Source organism: Wasmannia auropunctata, unplaced genomic scaffold, assembly GCF_000956235.1.
Source record: "Wasmannia auropunctata unplaced genomic scaffold, wasmannia.A_1.0 LD335767.1, whole genome shotgun sequence".
Classification (NCBI taxonomy): domain Eukaryota; kingdom Metazoa; phylum Arthropoda; class Insecta; order Hymenoptera; family Formicidae; genus Wasmannia; species Wasmannia auropunctata.
The window spans coordinates 459,703-476,152 of NW_012027123.1; the positions used below are offsets into that span (position 1 = coordinate 459,703).

The 16,450-nt window shown below is 40.9% G+C and overlaps 4 protein-coding genes across 5 annotated transcripts in view; 1 reads left to right on the forward strand and 3 right to left on the reverse strand.

Moving 5' to 3' along the window:
* Positions 1-3,559, forward strand: part of LOC105456122 (protein CBFA2T3) — a 23,776-nt gene extending 20,217 nt beyond the window's left edge. Inside the window, exons 5-7 of the mRNA XM_011699939.1 lie at positions 635-1,287; positions 1,845-2,143; positions 2,543-3,559. Coding sequence (XP_011698241.1) covers positions 635-1,287; positions 1,845-2,143; positions 2,543-2,800 — 1,210 coding nt within the window. The 3' untranslated portion in view covers positions 2,801-3,559. The remainder of the gene's footprint in view (positions 1-634; positions 1,288-1,844; positions 2,144-2,542) is intronic.
* Positions 1-7,431, reverse strand: part of LOC105456120 (nucleolar protein 9) — a 14,805-nt gene extending 7,374 nt beyond the window's left edge. The window contains exons 1-2 of one of the 2 annotated variants that reach the window (XM_011699938.1): positions 7,283-7,431; positions 5,316-7,184 (exon numbers count right to left, since the gene is read on the reverse strand). In XM_011699938.1, the coding sequence (XP_011698240.1) occupies positions 5,335-7,161 (1,827 nt within the window). In that variant the 5' untranslated portion in view covers positions 7,162-7,184; positions 7,283-7,431 and the 3' untranslated portion in view covers positions 5,316-5,334. Of the gene's footprint in view, positions 1-4,472; positions 7,185-7,282 lie in introns of those variants that run through there. The other variant, XM_011699937.1, reaches the window with a different exon arrangement.
* Positions 7,432-9,162: 1,731 nt separating this feature from the next.
* On the reverse strand, positions 9,163-10,705 carry LOC105456123 (C-type lectin domain-containing protein 141-like). Its single transcript, XM_011699940.1, has 2 exons — positions 10,694-10,705; positions 9,163-9,977 (listed from the first exon to the last, which is right to left on the reverse strand). The coding sequence occupies exons 1-2, from the start codon at positions 10,703-10,705 to the stop codon at positions 9,567-9,569; spliced, it is 423 nt and encodes a 140-aa protein (XP_011698242.1). The 3' UTR covers positions 9,163-9,566.
* A 3,114-nt stretch (positions 10,706-13,819) lies between these two features.
* Positions 13,820-16,450, reverse strand: part of LOC105456124 (feline leukemia virus subgroup C receptor-related protein 2-like) — a 3,659-nt gene continuing 1,028 nt past the window's right edge. Inside the window, exons 3-7 of the mRNA XM_011699941.1 lie at positions 15,987-16,224; positions 15,221-15,432; positions 14,955-15,058; positions 14,735-14,845; positions 13,820-14,301 (exon numbers count right to left, since the gene is read on the reverse strand). Coding sequence (XP_011698243.1) covers positions 13,959-14,301; positions 14,735-14,845; positions 14,955-15,058; positions 15,221-15,432; positions 15,987-16,224 — 1,008 coding nt within the window. The 3' untranslated portion in view covers positions 13,820-13,958. The remainder of the gene's footprint in view (positions 14,302-14,734; positions 14,846-14,954; positions 15,059-15,220; positions 15,433-15,986; positions 16,225-16,450) is intronic.

Below are 16,450 nucleotides of genomic sequence, written 5' to 3' on the forward strand. Positions count from 1 at the left end.
GGGGGGGAGGGAAAGAGGGGCGCCGTACGAAGCGAATACGAAGGCGACAAAACGCGGTGCGCGCCCTGGCAATGCCATCCTGGCCTCCTCTCGATATGTCTGCCGGTGACGTTTCCATATATCATCGGGGCACCACCTTTCCCCGAACCACCCTGCCCGCGTCCCCGCGCGCAACGCCTGGGCGCTACCCCCTTCGCGTCCCGACGAAGTGCCGACGAACTTGCCTCGAGTGCCTATTGGCATCCTGCTAATACACACCGCATCGTGGCGCACACGTGTCTACGAGCGTGCATGGGTGTACACGTACAGACAGTCGTCTTTGATTCGCAGGCAACCCTCGCGAATGCCCGACTGCCGAATGCCCAAACAATTCGCCGTGTAAAAGCGTTCTGTGTGTGCAACGGATACCGGAACTCGAGGGAGCGGAAGAATGTTCGCGTTCCGATGATAAATATTAAAAGACATCACAAAACACGTCGACCTTAAATTTTTCTGATACTATATCGATTACCGTATAGGGTAATAGTTAAAGTGTTAATCCCATTAAGTTTAAAATGTGGCATTTTTATATGCATCTCTATGAATTGCATTAATTTCCACTTCCTTCCGTTAACGGATCTTAACGCGCTTCTAGATACTACGAGAACGGTGTTCTCTTGGACGACATGCCGGTATACGGCAAGAGATCCGTCAATCCTTGGAGCCATCACCATCAACAGCAGCAGCAGCAGCAACAGCAGCAGCCGACGGACCCGTCGTACTGCTGGTACCATCCGTTGCACACCTCGGGCGGATCGATTCAAGGCCACGCGCACGGCCACGGCCACGGTCCGAGCCCGGTGCCGCCTAGCCTCGTGCAAATTAATCAGATAAACGCGTTCTCCGCGCCGCATCATCTGACCCAGCAGCCGCAGCCGTCGATGGGCCACGGTCTGCAGACGCAGAACGGCGGCAGCCTCGACGACGAGTGGAAGAATATCCACGTGATGCTCAACTGCATCCTCGGCATGGTCGAGAAGACGAAGCGGGCGTTGGCGATCCTCCAGCGACGGGGATGCTCCAGCCCGGCGGCGGCCGCGGCGCCTCCGCCAGGTGTGGTCGCGGCGCAAAATGGTACCAGCAATAACGGCAACAGTAACGGCAACAATCCCTCGTCGACTAACGGCGTGCAGGTCGAGTCGTCCACCGGCGATCGAGATGGTAGCCTGAAGCGACTGTCCGGCGAGATCGTCGCGCAAACGATCAGGGCGACTGAGGACAGGGTGGCCGAAGTCAAACGAAGAGCCGGTAAATATCTTCATGAAGTACGATATTTCGTAAAAATCTTTAACTTTATTGTATCAGAAAGTTGTAAGAACTGCTCCAGTTTTTTTTTTTTTTTTTTAACGAAATTATTAGACGGATCGTTATTCGGCTTATATGAATTAATTATTTTAAGCGGATTTTAAGTGAACGGATTCAATCGGATTCGGTTGGATTGTTAATAGATAACTATAGTTTCTTAATTTAATTAAGAAATTAATAGATAATTTAATTTCATATAGATGAAATTAATGGGATTATATTTGAAATGTAATAATTAAATGTGGATAATAATTAAATAATGATGAGAATGCTAATCGGAATTGATTTCACTGGGACCTCCAGAGGAAGCTGTGTTAGAATTCGGTCGGATTGTTAATAGATAACTATAGTTTCTTAATTTAATTAAGAAATTAATAGACAATTTAATTTCATATAGATGAAATTAATGGGATTATATTTGAAATGTAATAATTAAATGTGGATAATAATTAAATAATGATGAGGGTGCTAATCGGAATTGGTTTCACTGGGACCTCCAGAGGAAGCTGTGTTGGAAGTGAAAAGGGCCGCAGTGGCGGAGGTGCAACGCGCCGTAGCGGTTGCGGTTGCGGAGTCGAGGGCGAACGAACGTTTGAGGGTTCATCGATTACTGGACCTTCCTCTGTCCCAAAGAAATCCAGGCAGTCTCCGTCAGGGCCCTTTCCTGAGAGTTCACGGGAATTCGACCGCGGTCGAGACCAGCGCCAGGAATGTTACGACACCGACGACGACACCGAATTCGGCGCCGTCGACCACCGAGGACGAAAAGGATATCCACCTCACTAGCATGATGGGATCCGTAAGTGTAGCCGTGCGTTTAATCGATACAAGAATCTCAAAATGCAGAGTGTGTGTATTTAAATATTTATAACATGAATATATTTTTCTCCTTTAGAATAGAAGAAATTTATTTTTAAACTAACATTAAATTACTGCAAACAAAAAATGTAGATATGATTGTGTATATTAATTCGTTATCATACTATACTAAATAATTAATTTTTCTTTTCTTTTTCCTCATATTTTTTCAATCTTATTTTTCATGATATACACTCGATATTATATCGCAATTATATCGCATCTTAATATTTTATATGTCTCTCTTTAGGCTTTGCTGTTTCCCAAGATAATACTAAACTATTGATATAAATGGAAATTGGCCGAGCTAAGAGCGCGCGAATTCTCATCTCTTTTTCAGAGCTGTTGGAATTGCGGCAGACCCGCCCTGGAGACCTGCGGTGGATGCGGGATCGCCCGATACTGCGGCTCCTTCTGCCAGCATCGCGACTGGGAGGCCGGCCACCACACGACCTGCAACAACCTACCGCCGCGCGAGCCGCGAAGATCAGCCTCGCGCAGCCCGCCGAGGGTCACTGCCGCGAATCTCTCCACGAGTGTCAACGAGGTCGACGCCACGCCGGTGCCGTCCGCCGGCGTCTCGTCGAAGGGGAAGTGACGTCGCGGTGCTAGGGGCAATCAGCGATCGGCCAGATCGATCGACTACGAGTCGCGCTGATCGCGCGTTTCCCGCGAAAGACTCATCTCTCTCTCCTATGTAAAGAATGCTCTGAATGAATTGAAATGAACCGTGAGAGGAACGCGAATTCCTGTGAAATCGAATGCCTGATCCTCGAAATCGGGGATTGACTTGAAATTGTCGGGGATGTCCGTTTGTCCCCTCCGCTTTCCGATTGTGTCTCTCTTCGCGAGAATTAAGGCAGGAAGAAAGGACGGGAAACGAAACGAGCCAATTCCTAATTTTGATAATCACACGTTTTCACAAGATAAATTCCTGCGCCCATTCTTTTTAACTCATTCATCTTCTACAGTGTTTTCACCGATCATACATCTTCTGCGTACACTTATTGTTGCGTTTTTTTTTCCTTTTCGCGAAAACCGACCGGAGATTTCTTTTGTAATATATATGAATACGAGTGAACAAGAATTTCTCTGTTCTATATCTACGAAAAAGAACTTGACTATACGCTCGTCAAGCTCGGAAAATGTTAGTTCGATTAATTCGCTGAATAGAATCTCTAATCTAATCCCGGCATTTTAGTTAATTAAAAATATTTTCGATAATAAATGAATTTTACGATTATTTAACCAATTAAAAAAATATTTCCAATATTCAAATAGTCGATCAAATTTGATGTTATCGATCTTTGGATTAAAATTACTTTACAGAAATTTAATACTGAAAAGGCCAAATTACTTATTTTATTTGGAATATTAAAAGCACTTTTGTTAGTGCTTTTAATATTTAAAATAAATCATTACTTGGCTCGTCATTAAATTTTTGTAAGGATATTCAAACAATACACGAGAGTTCAAAAGACGGATGAAGGATTGGATCCTCGGAAAATTTGTATTGCTCGAGCATTGCGCAATTCAATAGTTTAATAATGTTTACACTTTAACAGCTTGAACGACTTAACATTTCATTTCATACTGTCGGTCAAAAAAAATGTTAAAAATGATCGTACAGAGAAGCGTGTAAACTCCTTAGATAATTCGATTACACGCTTCGATTGAAACATCGGATTTGACAAGCCCGTTTTAAGATTTTATCGACGCAAAAACGAACAACAGATTTCACGAGTAGCGTAATCGATCACATAAGCGTTTGCGTTTTCCGGATAAATAAACGCCGGCGAAATAATGCATAGTATTGTCGTAAATGTACACGTTTATCAAGCATCGTGCCAGAGCCGTTCTCCTTTTTCTCCATCCCGCAGATTTCCAATTCCCATTTATTATCTAGGATTAAACCAAACAATAGAAGTAATGCGTGTCTTAAACGATCTCTGCAATTGAAAGAGTAATAGATAACCCGTGAAATCCGATCGATGACTCGCAGATGTGCGTTTCGCATTGTTCCGAATCGATATTATAGCGGTAAATGTAGCGTTTAACGAAAATAAGCCTCTCCCGTTAGCGTAGACGTTTCTTCATTTCGCCGCGTTAAACAGAATTAAATTCTTCAACGTACACGAAGCGGAACTGAAAAAAAAAAAAACGCGCTCGTCCCAATTGAGGGCTATTTTTATTTGGACATAATTTAGAAAAATTGCATCTCCGCCGTTTATTCGAAAGCTATATTTAACGAAACGCAAAAACCCTTTACTGTTCTCGATATCGGTTGAACCTACGATCTGCATTTATGAAATTATGACGTTGCACGAGTTGATTTCTCTCCTTCTCTTCACCTCAAACGAATAATATGTGTTCTCTCACGTCGATGTAACTGTCTTTCCACTCTATATCTCACTATTACACCGCAGGATATCGTCATGAAAAATAATATGTATCGCAAGACGAAGTTGATATATAACGTGCACATACAACAAACATAGCAGTATATCACAAAGTGATTTGATTTCAATTACGTGTTCTACGCTCACCTCGATGTCTCGTACACGAAGAAACGTACACACATCGACATTATCCTAGTCAATTGATAGGTTTAACGATTGTAAACGATTGTAAATGTAACTTGAGAGTCTCTCGAAAACCTTTACTTTGCGCGCACGCATCTCAGGATATGATTATCACGTATATTTAAGTCTAGTCAACAACGGGAAGATGAAGATGGATTTATCGGTCATACGCGTTTAGGGAACTTTGCTCAAATCTAGACTACAAATGTTATTGTAATTTTTCCTAGGCACTATTGCGTTGCGGGGATGTATGATGGATCCTATAAAGTGTATTTATAAACTAACGAAATATATGATTATTCTATGTCAGAATGTAAGAAACAATATCAGCAGACTTTTTTTTTTATTACGCCCCGCAATATGTTGAGAAAAAGTTGGATGCGAAAGTTCAATCAGATAAAATGAAATCGCACAGTTGATTCTTTTCGGTAAAATATAACAGACATAATTAATATTCGATATTTCGTAATATACAGCAATATAATTTGCCGTTTGTATAACAAATATACTATATACAAAATGGATTCTTACCATTACGAGGCACTATATTTCACTTCTCGGAGGTCTTTCCAATAATATCGGCGAACATTGCTTTGGTCTTCTCCTCCTTCCCTTGCGACTGCGACCACTCCTTCTTGTCTCTCGCGAACAGGGGGACGTTCAGCTTCGCGGAAATGATCCTGCCCGATTTCGTGGAGCCTAGGGACTGCCCAGCCGCGGCCAGCTCCTCCATGATGAGAATTTTTTTATTCATCTGCGCCCACGCCCACATCTTATCCACGCACCTAGATCCGTGCGTGCTCTTGGCCAGTTCCGCCCAGGTGCCGTACAACTTTCTGCACAGTTTCTCCCTGCTCTTCTCGCCGACGTACTTGCTGTCCATGAAAGCGTCCAGGATTCGACTGCCCTTCGGATCACCAAGTAGCTGCAGCAACTCCTCGTTATTCATCTCCAATAAGGAGTTCACAACTTTGATGGGTTTGTTGAATTTCAATATGGCTTGTATTATCAGACTTCCGTGCAAGTGGAGAGGTGGCTGCGGACCATCTGACTCGACCTTCAGTTGAGATGGCTTCTTCAGAGTCACCATACATCGTACAAGCTGCGCTTGACTGTCCGCGACCGCGTCGCATTTCAGCAGCTCGGTCATCGCGTTGACAAACGGACCCTGCTTTGCCTGCAGTCTCAAGCACGCGTTTCCGATGCTGACTAATATCCCGGTGAAGCCTTGCTTGAGAATTTTCGGAAAGTGCTCCGACACTTTGTCGAATATCTCTTCGAAGATTTCGTTGGTGACGCAATAATCCAACAGCTTTTGCACACTGAAGTTGGTGTCTCGCGTCGAGCAGAGGTGCGCCAAGTTTTCGGCGAAAAAGTTTTCATACAATTTCTTGAAGGTTTCCGGCTGCGCCACCGCCAGACAAGCTTCTAGTATCCTGACAGAGTATTGCGAATCAAATATGCTCGGCAGCTTCTCGCCGTCTTCCGTCTTGAAACATTTCCTTGTGATCTTCTTGATGACAGTCTTCAATAAGTCCGAATCGACATCCTTCAGCGAGTACAAGACACACTGCACCAGGCCGGAGGTCAGTTGCTCCCGTCCGAACTGACAGAATTGCGGCCATTTCTGCAATCGGTCGCAACTCTGTATCAGCAGATCCCTGTAGTCCTGCACCACGGGACGTCTCCTCGCGAGATCCGGCATGGTAGACTTCTTCTTACCTTCGTTGGGCTCCTCGATCAATCCTGCCAGGCATTCTATGACCGTTCGCAACACATGATTGGCATAGGTGTCAAACACAAACTCTTCGCTGTTGTTGAGAACGTATCTGCTCAGCTTCAGAACGATATCGTTGTACGACTGTGCCTCGGACGGCTTAACGTCTACGACAGCATCGGCAGCGTCTGCCGAATCCTCGTTTGTGCTCGTTTCACCGGCACTCTTCGTGCTCGACATAGCGGCCCTGTTGCCTCTGTCGGCGCAGACTGTCAGTATCTTCTGTAAGATGTGACTGGCGAATCTGTCGCTGCTCAATCGCCTCAGGGAGGACTCGAACGCCCGGGTGAGCCTCTGAATGGCCTCCAAGTCGGCGTGCCTCAGCAGAAGGTCCAGAACGAGGGATCCAACCTGGTTGCAGGCGCAATCGATCTCATGACCGGCTATCTCCTGGTAGACGTTCTGCGCGAGCATCGTCCTCTCCTCGGACGCGGACGAGTTGTTGCGTATCAACTCGAGGATGCGAATCATGTACTGATAGGTGTCCTGGTCCAGGTTGCTGTTGCCCGGGTTCCTCTGACGGGCGAATTTCTTCGTCATTTGCGCGTGAGAACGTTTGTTCTTTCGTTTCTTCTTGTTGACCTCCTGTGCCGCCGCCATCCTGTCCGTTTTGACGATCAAACCTGTCGGATTTGGGAGAAATAAGGTGCGCTCAGAAAGGTTAGGTTAACTTATACCGCAATTTCTCCCTTTTTCCTCATATATTTCTACAATACGTTACCTGTCTTTGTTACTTTCTTTGTCTACGTGATCACGAATCAAGTCGAGCGAATCGATCAAATTAACGGAATGAATGAGAGATGTTTATGTACACTGTACCAGAGACACGTAAAATAACTACACTGTAACACACGTGGATACAACCTAACCTCTTTTGCTTCCCGGCCTTTTCACGGGCAAGGCGTGCTTCGTCGGTAAGAAGATTCTTTGGTAAGCCCGCTGTTGGTAAAGTATATTGTCTTTGGTAAAGCAAGTGAGCACATGATAAATGGTTTTTAAGTAAATCGAAATGCGAATATTCAAACAAAATTAAATATAAAAAAATTATTGATAAATTATAGATTAAATCCTCGTATTTCTCGTATTTCGTGTACTTGCAGCGTGTCTTTTCAATTTCACATGGTATCAGAGAGACGCTTCTCTCTGATGGTACATACATATCTTAAAAATATAATTGTTCGACGAGTCGGAATTGTTGGAGGTTTGCGCAGTTGGTAACCGTGCAGCGACAATGTAGTTCCGCGGCGCGTAAAGCGTACAAACGTACGTTGCGTTTCGGTCCGCAACACGCGAGTGAGAGAATAGAAAAAGCGTGATGGAAACAAATCTCCTGAGTGCCATGCATCTTTGAGACGCGTCAGGTCGCGCCGTTTCGACCTGCGACAACTCGATTTACGCACGCATCCAGGACGCCGATCACATAAAAGTAGAGATCCCGATTTTTGACAATCGCGAAACTTTTACAGAATGGAGTCCCATCGCTATATAACTGCAGTTCACAATTTCTCGATTTTTTTTTCAGAGTAATAAATTTACGCGAATCGCATCTATAATCTTCGGGGATCGTCGGAGATGTTTAACAGCGGCTTCGACGACACCTGGTGAGTCTGTTAATTGTCAAATTATTAATTAATTCGTACGCTGTTATATGTATATCATTGAATCTCGCTAAACACAATAACATTACATCAGTAACAAAAACAATAACGTTACGTCAATGTTACAATTTTCCGCAACTGTGTAACTGTTACGTATAATAATGTATTGCGGTATATATTTATATGTTTGTTGAGTGGAAAATTATGAATTGATGTAATGTTACACTGTTAATTATTTTATATTTAGTGGGATTGCATTGTTGAATTTTGTCTTATTATCGAAAAGTTTATTATGCTGGAATATTGGCAAGTGATGTCATTTACCTTCTATAGAGCGAACACTTTATTAGCTCATTAGATATAGTAATAGATTTTTAAAATAAAATATCTCTCTTTAGAGAAAAGGTAACTTTTCAATATCTAACGCAGCTATATTAGTTTATTGATATTCGGTAATTAATTATATCTTGTTTCTGATGGTTTATATTTTCACCGTAATATCAATGATTATCCGGACTTCACGAGGAAGTTGTTGCAAGAGAGTTAAAAAAAAAACTTGGAGAAATTTCAAACATATTAGATATGTATAAGTGATACAAGCGAGATGAGATTTAACATCAGTTAGTCATATTAACCCTTTCTATAATTATTTTACTGGAAAATTTTCTTGAAACTATTATAGCTGCGGTTTTTAATGGTACCTTATAAATTATTTAACGGCACCTTTAACAAATTATGTTCTTTTTACCAAAAATCGTTTAATGAGTCGTTTTTGATGTCGTATTTATTGATACTTCTTATTGATAATGATTTTTATAAAATTTTCATCCAAGATAATTATCAAACAAATTATACGTTTTACTATGATAAACTTTTTAAATACTTTTTATATTGTTACAATTTGGTGAAAGAGGGGGATTATATTAATAATTGTTTTCTTTACATGCTATTTTGCTTAGTTTTTATTTGAAAGCATTTATTTTACAAAATTTGTACAAAATAAAAGAGCGAATAGCGTGCAATGAGCGCTATAAAAACGAGAAATAAAAATGATTGATTAGAGATCGAAATATATGAGATATTTGTAGTACGTGTTATCTTAAAACATCAAATAATTTATATTAATTTTTAAATAGATTATTTCTCTAGAGTCATAAAAAATAATTTTTTGATGTATTTACTGACATGATTTCATACAAATAACTTTTTATTTTTGTGAATTTGTCTATAATAATACCTCTTGCACAGTTGTAAGAGACCTAATATAAAAATAGTGTTTGAAAAGACAAAGACAAGAGTTTCGATGTTTTGATTCTCGACGACGAAGTTTTCTTCGTCAATAATTGAAAGTTCTTTTTTTATTCATTTGTGTATTTTTGCGATGCAGATATTCTTCATTTCGCGTTATTACGCGATAATCTGGGCCGGTAGAAATGGGAAGGTATTGTAAACGTACACAGGCCGATTGAACGCGAAAGAATTCGCGATCGCCAGCGCCGGATTCGCCGTCTCGAAATCGTCCTCGGGCTGTCCGCTCGGCGTCGTCGTCGGTTCCCTGCTGCGCGGCGTCGTCGTCGTCGTGGTTTTTACAGTGGTGGTCCGCGGTCGCGTTGTCGTGGTCGTCGTGAATAACGGGTCGCGATAGGTAGTTGCGGTATCCGGGGGTTCGTAGCTTTGTAATCCCGGGGCATCGTAATACGCATGCAATCGATTGTTGTTGGGATTAAAACGCCGGCCATTAGGACGCCAGCCCCTGGGCTTATACCCCGATAAATCTGACGTCACCGCCAGTCCGATATAAAGGAGGACGAGGATGAGCTGAAAAAAAGGAAAAAAAAATACAGAATCGATTTAGGTAAAGAGAGGGCCGATGCGACACGCGTTCGAACGGCCGTGCAGCGCAAACGCTTGCAGAGCGCGCGTTATCCTCATTCGTTTATTCCGATGCTCGCTGTGTTTATTTCGAGAATATCGAAACCTGCGTTCCTTTTATTCGTAATGTTCATCATTTATCTGAACATATATAAATTTAACTGCACATTTAAAATAAACGTTAAAATTATAATCTCATTAAAACTTTCAACTGGGGATGATACAGATTTTTAAAACGTTTCAGTTTAGCGAATGCAGTAGTATTTAGTAGAATTTATGTGAATGCAAAAACCCGTAATAATGTAGGAAACGTTTTATATCGTGAATTTTTACTTATAATTATACTCAGATCTCGTAAATAATAATTTTATCGTGATCGTAAATAATAATCGTTACAGAGTTGTGAGAGCTGTTTTGTTCACGACGTAAATTATCTATTTCAAACATTTGCCAATAGCGGATCCCGAACTCTTGGCGTAAGCACTTGCGCACTGTGCACTCGTTGCACTACTAATATCGTCTTATCCGGCGCGATCGTATTGTTCCTTGAATCCGCTGTTTAAAACGAGGCCAATATAGTTTCTTCGACAACGAAACGCACGCGTCGAATATCTTTGCCGTTCAAACGCGGGAATGAAATGCTGTTTTTGTTTTGTTTTTACCGTCTCCCTCATTTTCGCCCCGGTGTGTTTAATGTCGCTGCTAATACGCGCACCGAAAAGCCTCGGACTGATCTTCGCCGGATCGCCGATTCCGTCTTTATATGCGTACCTGCCGATCGTACCGAGATATCGGGTGGAGCTAAGCCCCGTGAATACGAAACAAGGTGAAGACGAAAACGATTTCGTTTTTTTTTTGTTTCGTTTCGCTGCCGTTTCGTAATACGCGATGTTACCCGTATTACGTGTTAAGAATGTGTTCGCGGCGGGCGAAGTGACGTCTGTCGTTATATTCTGGTTATACGTCAATTTTACGTCAAACTCACGGTCCAATTGGCTCCTCTCGTTTCCGCTCGGGGAAACGGAATGGGTATAAAAATTGTGGCAAGACAAATCAAATACGATCGGAGCGTACGTGTTCCACCTCCGGGCGGCGCGGGATACGTCCGTGCTCTCCATAACTGTCCAATTTTCATATCTGAGTTGCCGTGGTGATATGCATACACTGCAGGTATACGTAAACAGATAGATAATACGGCGTAACGCTTTCACCATCGTGATAGAATATATATTCCGCGCGGTGCGTTTCTCGTCGCGTAGCAAATTAGCGATTTAGATGCTGATAAACGGTGCGAATGCTCTCTCGAATTCACACGGTGGTAGCAACAGCAGTGTTTTTCCCGAGTGTTTTCCGAGGGAGATAAAATATTCGGGTTTATATGCCGGACAAATTATTGCACTTCTCTCGCGCGTATATACATAGCGATTTGCTAAAAAATTCAAGTTACTAGAATCGAAATCTATATATAAACGAGGATCCCAACTACGTCGGGAAATTTTAGTTTTTTTTTTTTTATCGATTTGTACGAGATATTTTTTAAGAATGAAAACAAAATATTTAAGTAATAATAACAACGTGTGCACATGTGTCCCTTGGCGAACGGCCGGATCGATGTTTTTCGTCATTCGGGTTTGTTTCGAGCACGGGAGCGCGGGGACACATCCATTGTAGTAGCGGGTGTTGTAATGGCTTGCGTGAATTAAGGACGTGTCCGGAATTTAAGATCGCGCGCGCAACTGTAATGCATACCTTATGAATTCGTAAGATCGCCCGCGCCTGCCCGCGCCTATTATAAATTCGTTCTCAGGACGGATTTCAGAAACGCGCGCGCGCGCGCGCGAATTAATCGCCGCGGATTGACAGTGAAGTTGAGCGACGCGCCGTTAATTAGGATTCTGACTTGTCCGTACGCTTATTAATAGTTAGAACCTGCCGACCGACGCGCGCGCGCGCGCGTGTCGTCGAGCGCGCATTACATCACGTAAATGTGACACTCCCTCGTCGATATTCGTTATTTGTCAAGGTATTCATCTTGTCGAACTTGTCCGTTACTTCAGATCTCCGTCTATTCTCTATTTATATAAATGTCGTCCGTCACGAACATCTGATACGTTAGATATATTTTAATTAAATCTTAATGAGAGAGAAATTCTTCGACACGAGAGCTGCAATCGATCATTCTTCTTCCAATTCCTGTCGGAAGAATCATTTAGCTTTCTTTACTTCGTAAGACGTAATAGAAATGTTTGGGCGTTCTAAAGTTCTTGGCCGTTTGCGTGCAGATGTTTACTAGAAATAAGAGAAGAGGGGAAATAATGGATATAATTTCTGGTCTGAGAAACATTCTGACGTCCAACTTATGTGTTCGCGCGCGCGACAAGAAAGATGAATAGAAAAGACGAGCGCGCACGCGCGGCGCGCAATGTCGCGCGACTCGGTGAAATCGAGATAACAACGCTGTCGCAGACAGACGACATGAGTGTCGGGTTGATCGAAAGCATGCGATATAATAGCCCCGCGCGTCGAGAGAACTTTTGTTCTCTGATTGAGTATATCAAGTATTCTCTCTGGTCGAGTAACAAGTGGTAGACGCGTCCGTCATGTCACGCGTCAAATGCAGCGTATTATGCGGCGTTCATTTCCATCGGCTTTGTGTGTTTATCTAAAAACAAAACGCGCGCCGAGGTTGTCCTCCTCTCCGTCCGATAAAGCGTTCGTGCCGCGTTGGTACACTCGAAATGGCTTCTACCTAATCATTCAATCGATGCGCGCGTGTCGAAATTGATACGGCGAAACTTTTGCGTCCCTGTATTTTTTATTTTTCGACGAGCTAAATATTTGATGGCAATCACCAAGATGGAACCTTTTTATAGCATCGAAAAAGATTAAAATTTGCATAACGTAGAGACATTTCAGCAGAGAGGATGGGAAAGAGAGGGAAGAGATTTTGTCACAGAAAATATCGCGTCACGCTTATATTTGCAGTGGGAAAATAGTGTATATTATTATGTAATAAATATAATATTTATTCTTCTGCGATCAACGATTACCGATAGACTTCAAGCTTTATATGACATGTTTTAACGTTGCGCAAAATATGGGAAATTTATGCAATATTTTGCGACCGTTTATTTACCTATATTTAAGTATGAAATTATTCATATTTAAATTGCTTAAAAATATATTCTAAAATTTTATTGGAATATGTCTGTTGTATACCGTTTGTTAATTTATATTCGTATTTTATTTACGTTTCTCATTTTTCACAATATATATGATTTATGTCATTTTTTTGGTGCGGTTTTATATACGTTTGTACAAAAAATTAAATAAGAGACTTGTTATACGAAATGTTAAAGGCGCTGTTTGCAGTGTTGCTACAGTGTCAATCATAAATTTAAATTTGTCATTTTTAATTAATTGAGCATCTCATGCGTATATAAAACGAAATGTTATATTAAACTTTAAGTAGGAGTTCAGACAAATTGGTGATTATTCATAATTTCTGAGAAAAAAAATCGTAAAATTTTAATTTCAATGTTGCACAAGATCCTTGTTGCTTACTTTTGTAGGAGTAGTACTATGTGGTGTTAAATCCCTTTTCCTACCATACTGTAAAGTTAATCTTGTCGGTATAATCTCGTTCCATTTTATGGTAGAAGCAATATCAAAGTATGCCATATTACTTGTTGGCAAGAGTTACTTTCGTAAAAAAAGAGATTTAATATACGGCTCTACGTTCTCGTGAAAAGCGACGTGTAATTTCCATCTGCGCACACAATATGAGATTAAGTTTTTTTAAAGTATTTATTGCAATATATGACTTAGGAGATGAAAATAACATTGATAAAAATTAGAATTTGAACGAAATCTCTGTCTGTTTGAAAATTTGTTAGAGAGATTAATATTAATCTGTGTATCTATTAATTAATCGCTACGAGTTAGTTGATTAGTTTCTGGAACGCCATCGACGTTCTTCTCAATTTTTGCGATTTCCTCGTATCGAGCCTTCCTTCTCGCGTCCTGCCGTCTCTGCTCGTCCTTCGTTACGGCGGTTAAGATAAAACCGAGCAGCAAAGCCAAGCACAAACCGACGTGCACCGGAATGTCGCCGTACGCATTCAGCAATAATCCAAATATGACAATGAGTATAATGCCATATATGCTGGTCGTTATATTGAGAAGTCCCGCCGGTATATTCTCCGACTCCGGGTACGTAAATTCGGTGCACAGGTCATATCCCAACGCCAGATATCCCGACATGAAGAATCTACAAACGAGTAATTATACCGAAAATGTAATAAGTATCCCTAATTCTATTTTAATACGTTAACTGTCAACTACGAGTCATCTTTATGTCGTATATCGTAGATTTTCTACAAGATAATACTCGTAGTTGGCAGTCAACATGTCAATAGATAATATATTTAAAATAAGTATAAATTATAATAGATATAATAAGTCAAATAAGATGTAATAGAAAAGAGAGCAGAAGTAAAATATAAAAATCTATAATTTTATTTTATATTGCAAATAGGATTTTACGTTAACAAAATGAGAGCAATAATTACATTTTACTAAATTAACTAAATTGTTAAAAGATGGATTTCTTTTATCCATATGTTTTACACGATACATTTTTTAAAATTATTATAGAACATCTCTTTAATATTCGCGTGAATACAAATGTCGATATACGTTACCCTAAGAAAATCGCTGACACATACACCATCCACTTTATGCCCAAGCATGTAAATACCGCGAATAATATTTGACCACAAAATGTAAGAAAGTATACGGTCACGGCAGTTTGTCTGAAAATGCAAATCATTAGCCGATGTTTCTGGCGCATGATTTAGGGTAAACGCTGTCAGAAGTAAATTAAAATTGAATTTCCGAGACAATTGCAGACATCTTTCTTACTTGAACTTATGCGTTTTATCAAGGATGATACCGAAGCTAACGGAGCCGGCCATACCGGTGAGAATTATAGCTAAGCCAATTCTGCCTGCGTCCTCTTCTCCATTCTAAAACACATGCGCATAATGTACGTATGTCTTGACTTTCGATATATGTGCAAAAATGTAGGAAAATATCTTTGGATATTATTGAAATGTAAATTCCTAAATATTTGCGCGAATTTCTCCCTCTTCACGTTTGATCCGCCGCATCGAGATTCACTCGCTCACCTTGAAGTGCGCGAGGAATATCTGATTGAGTAATGTAGACACCGCGTTCAGCACGCCGACGTTCAAACCGTAGGAATTACAGAGCATGATGTAGTTTTTGTTTTTGCAGAGCCTTTTAATCGGCGCCACGAATTCCTCCCTTTTCTTCGTCCGACTTATTTTTTGCAACGCCCGCGTCTCGCTCGGCGGCAGTTTCGGTTCGTTCTGAAATACTGACGCGGAAGCACATTGAGAAGATTAAAACACGATAATCTTTCCTGGGGACGCGCGAGCGATCTCTAATTAATTAAACGGTTTATCCTCTTGTGCGGTTAGCTGAAATAAATAAAAATAAAACTCTCGGAAAAAGAAACCGGGATTAAAGTAGATTATCGGCTGTATTGGAAAATTTAGCTACGTTGAAAATTTGATAGATATATTGAAGGATAGCTTTCTTTAATTAATACGAGTATCTATAAGGGATTACCTCGGCTTAACGAACACCAATAATACCGTTTGAAAGAAACATTCAGATCTTATTCATCGAAGTTAACACGTTGCGTAAAAACGAAAGTATAAATGTTATATTAATATATGCAATATAAGAAAATTTAATTTTGTTATTTTATTAAATTAAAAAATGACTTCCGGCATGCGTAAAAGATTATAAAAAAGCTAGAAAAGCATTTTTCACATCAGCTCAGATATGTTTCGATCGCAGATGAGAATTAAACACTTATGTTGGCAAACTACTATTTGATCTATTAATAACAGATTACGAACTTACGTGTAAGCACCACAGCAAATACAATCGTGGAGACGATTGCAACGATCAAGCATAAACGTGACAAATCTTTGCCAATGTCCTCCAGGCTGTCGTGGTTTTTCACTATCATAGGTCCTATTAAAAAACCTAACGACACTCCCAATTGATTGCCAAAAATACCCAAAGACGTGGCGGTCGAGAGTTGGGTAGAAGGAAACCATTGCGCGGCCACGCGTCCTGGTAACGGCAGGACCAGAGTCTAATACAAATGTAATTACTAAAAGTAATTACTATTATCTAAACGAACAACAGCGGAGAACAGAGTAATAATACACAAGGATAGAAATAGAAAGGAGGAGAGAACGAAGTAGTCTCTTGTCTGAAGTAACAAGATTTTTTATTTTAAGCGTGTGTGAAGTTAGCATCTCAACAATAAAATTTCAATTCTAGTTCTAATTAGAGTTCCCGCTTCATTTTGAAGAGAC